Source organism: Cryptomeria japonica, chromosome 2, assembly GCF_030272615.1.
Source record: "Cryptomeria japonica chromosome 2, Sugi_1.0, whole genome shotgun sequence".
NCBI classification, from domain to species: Eukaryota; Viridiplantae; Streptophyta; class Pinopsida; order Cupressales; family Cupressaceae; genus Cryptomeria; species Cryptomeria japonica.
Window position 1 is genome coordinate 151,759,157 of NC_081406.1, and position 9,441 is coordinate 151,768,597.

Genomic DNA, 9,441 nt, shown 5'->3' on the forward strand with positions numbered 1-9,441 from the left:
GTGATGGGGAAGGAAGACGAGAGAGAGGAAAAGAAAGGATACATGCATGTATACAAACATATATACATATATCTATATTAATATATGTATATATAACTATAGATATGCATATATACATACATAAACACATATTTTATATGTATGTTTGTACATATTTGTAGTAAATACTAAGTTTACAAGCATACATTATTATGTCTTCATAACTCGTACGGGTTTTGTGAAACACAAAATAATGGTTTTAGTTCTGGGAAAAGGAGAGAGAGAGAGAGAGAGAGAGAGAGAGAGAGAGAGAGAGGAGAGAGAGAGAGAGAGATGAGAGAGAGAGAGAGAGTAGGATAAGGAGAGAGGGATGAGGAGGGAGAGGGAGAGAGGGGAGAGAGGGAGATTAGGAAAAGGAGAGGGGAGAGGGAGAGAGAGGAAGATTGGTAAAAGGAGAGAGGGGGGAGAGGGAGAGAAAGGGTAATTGGGAAAAGGAGAGAGAGAGAGAGAGAGAGAGAGAGAGAGAGAGAGAGAGAGGAGAGAGGAGAGAGAGAGAGAGAGAGAGAGAGAGAGAGCGGGGGGAGAGGGAGAGAGAAGGAGATTGGGAAAAGGAGAGGGGGGAGAGGGAGAGGGAGAGAGAGGGGAGGTTGGGAAAAGGAGAGGGGGAGAGGGAGAGGGAGAGAGAGGGAGGTTTGGAAAAGGAGATGGGGGAGAGGGAGAGAGGGAGAGAGATGAGATTGGGAAGAGAGAGAGAGAGAGAGAGAGATGAGATAGAACTCAAGGAGGATAATTAGGGCTCAGAATAGACAAATACGGTGATGGGGAAGGAAGACGAGAGAGAGGAAAAGAAAGGATACATGCATGTATACAAACATAATATACATATATCTATATTAATATATGTATATATAACTATAGATATGCATATATACATACATAAACACATATTTTATATGTATGTTTGTACATATTTGTAGTAAATACTAAGTTTACAAGCATACATTATTATGTCTTCATAACCCGTACGGGTTTTGTAAAACACAAAATAATGGTTTTAGTTCTACATAACCCGTACGGGGTATGTAGAACTATGAATAGTACTTTTGGTTTTTCAAAACCCGTACGGGTTATGAAGAACTGTGAGTAGTACGTTTTGTTTTTCAAAACTCGTGCGGGTTATGAAGAACTATGAATAGTATTTTTTGTTTTTCAAAACCCGTGCGGGTTTTTGGCTTGGTAAGAGGGTTGGAAAATGACCCTAAGGCTTCCAAGCCCATTTTCCCCCCTTTTTTGTTCCTTTACACGTTTTTTTCATCCTCCACCATGATTTCTTGACTTCATCGTCATTAGGTTTACAAATGATGAAGTGGGTATCTCTAAAATTACCACCATAATCTCACACATCTTCTTAGTTTTCTGACCATATAATTTTTTTAATTTTGGACAACATTAGCATAGTAAACTTTAATTTTCTTTATCAATGCCTTGACAATCCTCACAGACATATGTCTACCATTTTTTTAATAACTTTTGATATACTTGACCAAATTCAAAATAAATTATATATTATTGTTCTACACTAGATTCTATACACTTTATAAAAGAAAATTTGCATTTTTGATTATTTTGATGCAAGTTATGCCCCACGCACGAACAGGTACCAAATTTTTAGGATGCAGTCACTTCCAAAAATCATAAAAAATAAAATACTCAACAAAAAATTACAAAAAAATACACAACTTCTAGATCTCACTCTTACCTATCATCCTAGAAAAGGGTTTTGCAAAATACTAAATCTAACTATATATTTTGTGCAGCGCACGAAAACAGCTATGTTATATTTTTCTGAAAAAATCAGGAACAGTTTTTCATGCGTGAAAGGTTTGACCCTCTTAAACCTTATCCAATTTAGAAAAAAAATTAGTAGTTTAGAAACTAGATTCAGAGTACTACAATTTTTATTTTTTTTCAACTCCTAGTTTTGAGTGCATGACCTTCAAATAGATCTTTGAAGTTCAAGTTTACCTATTTTCAGAAGAAGAAAAAAAAAAAAAAAAGTGGCCACTTATACCCCCCTTTTTGTTCACCATCTAGGTGCACTTACCCATACACATATATTTATATATGTATATATATACATGTACATATTTATTTATTTTGATTTATTTTCTTTTATTCTTTTTAGTTTTTAAGTGGTTTGTTTGTGATGCTTGGCTTTCCTTTTTGTTTTCTTTAGGTGGTTATTCCTAGAGGTTTTTGGCTCACCCATCCTTTAGGTGGTCTTTTCTCTTTTCCTTTGTCCTTGTTCCTTGTGCCCTCCCCTACCCCACTCCTCTTTATATTTTATCTCAAAACTGCAACTCAACATCTTTCATGTCTTTGGAATTCTTTTCATCCTGATGATGAATCACAAAGTGTGATTCAAAATGTTGATGGAAAAAAATACACACAATCTTTCATGTCTTTGGAATTCTTTTCATCCTGATGATGAATCACAAAGTGTGATTCAAAATGTTGATGGAAAAAAATACACACAATCGAATCAAGAAAAATATATTAGAATAGAAAGCAAGATTAAATTCAAAACTATAATTTATAATATTTTTTATTCAATTAATATATTTATTTTCTATTTTCTAATAGATAGATTTTTTATCAAACATAAGTGCCTTTGAAAATAGAAAAAAAAATATATATATATATGATTGCCTTTTATAGTGACAAATTATTTAAAATGTCTGTTAAAATATATATTTAGAATCTACATAAAATGTCACAAATTATTAGTTTGCAATTATCACTAGTTTTCTTATTCTAATTGATAGAATATATAATTTTGGCTTTAAATACAAAGCTTGAGTTGCCAACTTAGACAAAAAGTGAGATGCACACTTATGCTTCCATCATCTAAGGACCATGAGATGCATATTATTCCATATAATAGAAATTTCTCATAGACATTGAGTTCACCCTCAAGGACCTAGATTTGACCCACAAATATTTCTAGGGCACAAAAATTAAAATATTCACTAGATTGAGAGCTCTATTTTTTGCATTTAGAAATTAGATATTTTGCTTTGACATCAACATTTATTCTTCATCATTGTTCCCAAGGTTGTGCATGTATCCCATTATTTTAAGTAATTGTGAAATTTATATATGCATGCTAATTTTTGTTTAGTTTTGGAAACATTTTGAGTGAATAACATTTCAATTAAATATTAATAAATAATGTGATATTATAAGAAGTTGGTCTAATTTATCAATATTTCATCTATCCTCATTTACACTGGAATTATCACATATTTGACCTTATCTCAAATCTATTCCCTTACATTTAACATTTATTACACCTCCCATATCTGAACATTTCTTTTTTTCACTTTTGAACTAATCATTGTTCCCTTATCTTGGGTTATTCCCATCAATACAAGATTGATCTCACATGCATAGAAAGTTCTAACCTCCAAATTTTCAAAATTCAAAATTTGTTGACTCTTTCTCATTTCTTTCAGTACATACCTCAATGATTTATTGATATGAAGTGCTATTTAAAGGTTTTTGATGTACATTATTTTCTCAAGGAATTATTAATCCAATAACATCAAGTAATCAATACTCAATCATTGGTATATTATTCTAGGCACTTTTGATGCTCCAAATCATATCCAATGGTTCTAGAGGATGCACCTTAGACTTGAGGGAGTAAGGTGAAATGAAAATTATAAAGTGTGAATTATAATCCAAATACAATTAATCTAGGCCAATAAAAAAGACTAAGGACAACCCTTCTACATTTCATGCTCTGTTAGTTGAACAAAAAAATCTCAAGCGTTGGGCCCAATTTGTCCAATAATTCATGTCTCGTTGTAGAGTATTTCTCATGCCATAAAGACGTATTTCATTCTAGACATAATTTAGCACACAAGAATTAGATGTTTAACATCTCATGATACAACACCATAAATTGAGTCCAAATGTTCCTTCCCATTGATATCACCATTCATTGTGAGTTGATTCTACACTAATTTAGTGGATGCTAAAAATTAACCACTTGTTAATGATGTGACAATAAATTTCTTATCAAATAAGACATAGTTAGATTATGTGACAAACACGAACAATTTCAGCCAAAATTTCAATACATTTCTAAGATTATTGTTCCAAGGGAGGTTCATGTTAGAACCACATCAATTTAGTGCATGTATCTAATAACAAAAATTTCATCCCAAATGGGCTCTTCTAACCATTCTACATTTTTCTCTTGCATAGATCCAAGTGTATTGGACCTTATGGTCAAAAAACTCCATCCTTATTGCATGCACTCGCTATATAAATACCATTTGAAACATTATTTAAACCATGAAAAAGGATGAATGATAAAGATGAAACCTTGATTAAGATTAGGATTGTAGAGTTATAACATAATAAGAGTTTCATATTTTAGCTCTAAGCCGCCATGTACTGGATTGTAGCAAACATTATTATTCTTGAAAATTTTGTAATCTCGATATTTAAGGGAATGTGTTGCAACATGTGTACACTCATTGTTGATTATTGACTTGTCATGTTAGAGGATTTGATGATGAAATAATTTTATTTCATATCACAAATCTTCAAAATATATTTTTGTTGTGTACTTTCACTAGTATTTTCTTATATATATTTGGGTTGAAAAAATAGACTATCTTTCATAAGATCATTCATCCATGACTGCAATCTATTTTGGTAGAAGGTTTGAAGTTGACCTTATACAAAAAGCTTGACTAAAAGTTATTCATAGGAGAAGATAAATAATAGAAGAAGAGGTGGTAGAAATTAGTGAGGACAACATGTTGATGAAAATTATCAAAGAAAGAGTTAGGATGGTGAACTTCTTGGCATTATAGGAGTTATTGAAGTAAGGATGTAAGCACTTGAGACTATTAAAATACAATAAATGGCCATATATAAAGATGCCAATGGTGATGAAAAACCATTTTAGGAAGCAATCAATGAAAACACTTCCAATTTGGAAGAGAAACTAAGTGCAGAAGATAAGTTTTCTAGAGCATTGATCAGAGTAAGTAGTAAATTGATATCTTATATTTATTCAAATTGTTTGGATAAAAAAGATTAGTTACATTAGATCAAGTACTTGGAGACATATTTTGAGTTTTAATCTATATAAGACAAGTTAAGAGAGTCAAGTATGTAGCTACCAGGTTGAAGAGGCACATGGAAAAATGATGATCAAATGATGAATAAATACTCAAATAAATGTCATTAAATATGAAGACATAATAAATCATTGTACAAATATGCACTAAATTGGCTTCCAATTATAATAAAGAAAGAGTTGGATTCAATTGAATTTGGATTTTAAATTTTTTAATATAAGGCTTGTCTTATTTCAACTTTAATAAATAATTATTATTTATTTTCTAATCAAATTTTGACAATAGTCTCGATTGATAGACTGATTGAAAAACACTCATAACTTTCAAACGGTATAACATTTTTTGAATCTAAAACATGCATCACATCCTATGCTTTGTCTACTATAGGGAAAACTTTTTTAAAAAAAAATTCATAAGGTTTTGACCAAGTTAAGGTGCTCAAACGTAGGAGTTTCTGAATTTCTGAAAAACTGTAGTAAAAAATTCATAAATAATTATTTACTTTATAAAAAATTATGAAAAAATATGTGTCACATCCGGACATGAGTCTAATACTTATATAATAAAAAAATATTATGATTTGATTGTGATTAGGGTGGTCAGACATACGTCTACTTCTTATCTTTTTCCTAAATTTGAAATTTTCATCAAATAGGATTTTTTTTTTCCAAAAAATAACTAGTAGCTTAGAAACTACATTCAATTTTCTATATATTCTCTTCTTACATATTTTAAAAATAATGTTCGCAACTTATTCAAATTTTCATGTCAAGTTGCATAACTCTGATTTTCTGAAATTTCATTGCCACTTAAGGGCCTATTTTGGCACACCATGATCCTGCACATACCCAAGTGTCTAATCATATATTTGCAAATGTAATTAAAAGAATTTTATTTTGATTGGCACCTTCCACATGGATCATATTATCATCTATAAGATCTTGTACCTTGTTTTTGACACCTATGCATGATTTTGTGGTATGGCCCTTAACTCTTGGGAAGTTACAAAATGTTTAATCATTATAAATTCTAGGAAGTGGCTTATTGGAATCCAATGAATGTACCAGAGGAAGTGTAATAAAAAATAGTACTTAATAGCTTCAAAGAACATCATTCAAGGATTCTTGGAACCTAGTAAGCTTCCTAAAATTATTTTGTTTGAAGGAAGGAAAACTAAATTTATTAGAATCTTGATTAATATTTTTTTCAGTTCCTTGTCCTTTAAAAAATATTTGGCACTTTCAAATATAAAAAAGATTGACATGAAGAGTCATATTTATATATTAGATTCTAAGAGATTGGTCTCAAGATTTTTTGAATGTATGCATGTCTCCAAAAGAGGAAAAGCTACTCAAATGCACAATATTATTTATAAACGGAGGCAATCTCGCAATTTTTTAAACCAATGTACATATGAAAATGCTTTAAGAAAGTTATAGATAAATCATCAACTAAAACAAAGGGGTAACGAATAAAACTATTGAATAGCATAGTCTTTCAAGATTTATAAGAATAATTTGGCTAAAATCATATCATCCTATCAAAAATATTTATGTATGTCATAGTAAAAGCTTGTATGCAAACGCATGGGTGTCTTTTTGCATTATAAAGTCAATTCTAAAGATAACAAATTAAACAAACAACAATTAGCAACCATATTAAATGTTAATGACATATAATAAAACAGATTATAAATAATTAAATCATTCTCACTAAATAAAACTTAGAAAATCAATTATTATATTTATGCATATCTTGATATAATTACTTATTTAACTAAATATTTTAAATTAATTTAAAATAAATATTGTGCACCTCAATATTAAATTTAATAAATCAATTATTATATTTATGTATGCCTTGATATAATTACTTATTTAACTATATATTTGAAATTAATTTTAAAAATATATTGTACACCCCATACCACTCAATATTATGTTATCTTTTAATTTAAAACTAATTATAAATAATATATAAAACTTCTTGAAAATTTTGTTAAAAACTATATATAATTTGCATACATCGACACTCAACGAACCACTATCACTTTACTCATTCCGTGACAAATAACAAATCATCTTTTTACTCTGATTCGGTGATAAATGACCGATCCTCATCCAAAACATTAATACAAACAAAGAAATCATTCAAATTTTTAAGGAAAAGTTAGTTTTGATGATAAATGTTTCACCGGCCAAACCAGATATAATCAAACGCTGGCAAACCCCATCACAGATACAAGCAAAAGTTGAGTCGCCATTTTAATATCAGACCACCCAAAATCTACGCTTTGTGGGCCAACATATGCCGTGGAATTGTGAAATTGTTTAATAAGTATCACCTGTCTAGATTGAACAACCGCGGGGAAGTCGCAGTTCTAAGCAGGGTCGGTAAACTGCTTCAGGGACACGGTGCTTCATTACCAAGGAAACGCGGCCTTCATTTCTCTTTCTTTAAATACCCACTTCTCTCAACTCATTTCATTACAGAATTTTCCTTACCCAATTCTATATATAACAGAATTTACCCTTAGCAAATCTATTCGTTACAAACTTTCCCTTAGCCAATTCCATTCATTACAGGATTTTGAGGTACTCTGCAATTTACGAAGGCTTTTGAATAGAAGAAAGATGAGCTTCCATCACAATCAACACCACCACGGCCACCACCATCATCACCACCACCATGGCCACCAAGAAAGTGGCTATCCATTTGCGGCACTGCCACCGCCAGCAGGGGCTTATCTTCCAGCACCAGGGGCTTATTTCCCAGCGCCTTACTCTTCCCTACATGCAGAGGAAGAGGCAAAGAAGCACAAGCATCGTGAGCATATGGCCGAGATGGGAGCTCTGGCTGCAGGGGCTTTTGCCCTGGTAAGTCTAAAATAGTAATTTTGAAAGTATTTCAGATCACGCTGTGTATAATCTATCGAAACATATTGAAATAGATTGTTGTGGATTAACTGCATGTGTGGAATTTTGGGTGCAGCACGAAAGGCATGAGGTGAAAGTGGATCCACAACACGCAGGGAGACATAAAATGGAGGCACAAATAGCTGGGGCTGTCGCCGTTGGGGCAGCGGGATATGCTGTGCATGAACACCATGAGGCCAACAAGTATAAGCCTCACCATAAACACCATGGCCATCATCACCTCGGCCGCCATCATCATTGAATTCAATGAAAGTGCAACCCTATTGTTAATGGAATTCTTCATGTAATCTACGCAGTTTTGTGTAAAAATTAGATACTTTTTATCAACTTCTTATTCATGAGAAGATTAGATTGTTATGTTTATCTACCCTATTGAATATATATGTGCTTTGTTTGAACAATTCAAAAGCTAATATCATTGCTATAAAATTTGATACATCATTCTTAGGTGGAGGCATATAGGCCTGTCTCTAGTCAGTCATTTAAAAATAGTGATGTGTAAGTTAAAAAGATGAAGCACTTATGAATGAAGGTTTTTGTTTGTTAGAAAATGGTATGTGTTAGTATTTTTTGATTTGGATTCGATATATTTTGATAGATCATTTTCAGGTGGATGTATATAGGTCTGTTTCATTTGTGGGTCATTTCAAAATAGTCATGTGTGCAAGTTAAAAAGACAAAACATTTATGTGCATAAAGGTTATTGTTTGTTAGAAGGATCTTAATTATAAGGTCTTGGTCATGCCATGTATTAGTATCCTTTGGTTGAAAGTAACGATATATTGTGTGGATTAGAAAAAACATAAAAATAGTTCAAAGCAATTGAGCATAATTTAATATTTTCATTGAAATCAACCTACTAATGAAAGACTTGTACAACTTGCCTTACACAATGAACTTACTATTACCACAAAACAAAGCAAAAGAAAAAAATAAAAAGCTACCAAGCACGGTCATTAATATCATTAAGGTCTTAAAACAAAAAAAAAAATAGCTCAAATATTTCTCTCCTTCTGTCGAATGATAGCATCACTCTGTAATGTGTTGCTACTTTCATTTCTCTTTCATCATGTTCTCCCAACAAACACACAAACAACAACCCTTATTTCACTCCTTAGTTGCTATTTACTGCATTGTTCTGCATATTTGCTCCTACATATTACAGGAATAACATCGAACAATATTGTTGTTTCCAAATTGCACTTTACACTACTACTATACAATGGCTTCTCTAAAGTGAAACATGTGGTACCTATTTTTGTTTATTGGTCTTTTGTGCTGCAGTGTATAGCAATTCTTTCCACAAATTGTTTAGGGTGAGTATATACACTTCTTCTTTTCCCTCTTCCCATGTAGGTTTTTTTATA

The 9,441-nt window shown here is 31.7% G+C and overlaps 1 protein-coding gene across 1 annotated transcript; it reads left to right on the forward strand.

Annotated features, from left to right (window-relative positions):
• Positions 1–7,544: 7,544 nt before the first annotated feature.
• On the forward strand, positions 7,545–8,565 carry LOC131071368 (abscisic stress-ripening protein 2-like). Its single transcript, XM_058007179.2, has 2 exons — positions 7,545–8,014; positions 8,130–8,565. The coding sequence occupies exons 1-2, from the start codon at positions 7,772–7,774 to the stop codon at positions 8,313–8,315; spliced, it is 429 nt and encodes a 142-aa protein (XP_057863162.2). The 5' UTR covers positions 7,545–7,771; the 3' UTR covers positions 8,316–8,565.
• The last annotated feature ends 876 nt before the right edge of the window (positions 8,566–9,441 follow it).

What these genes read in the sequence shown, in the direction of transcription:
- LOC131071368 (XM_058007179.2), top strand. Translation starts at nt 7,772, where the DNA reads ATGAGCTTCCATCACAATCAACACCACCACGGCCACCACCATCATCAC. An exon ending in CTGCAGGGGCTTTTGCCCTG is followed by an intron (nt 8,015 to 8,129) that starts GTAAGTCTAAAA and finishes TTTTGGGTGCAG; the next exon opens with CACGAAAGGCATGAGGTGAA.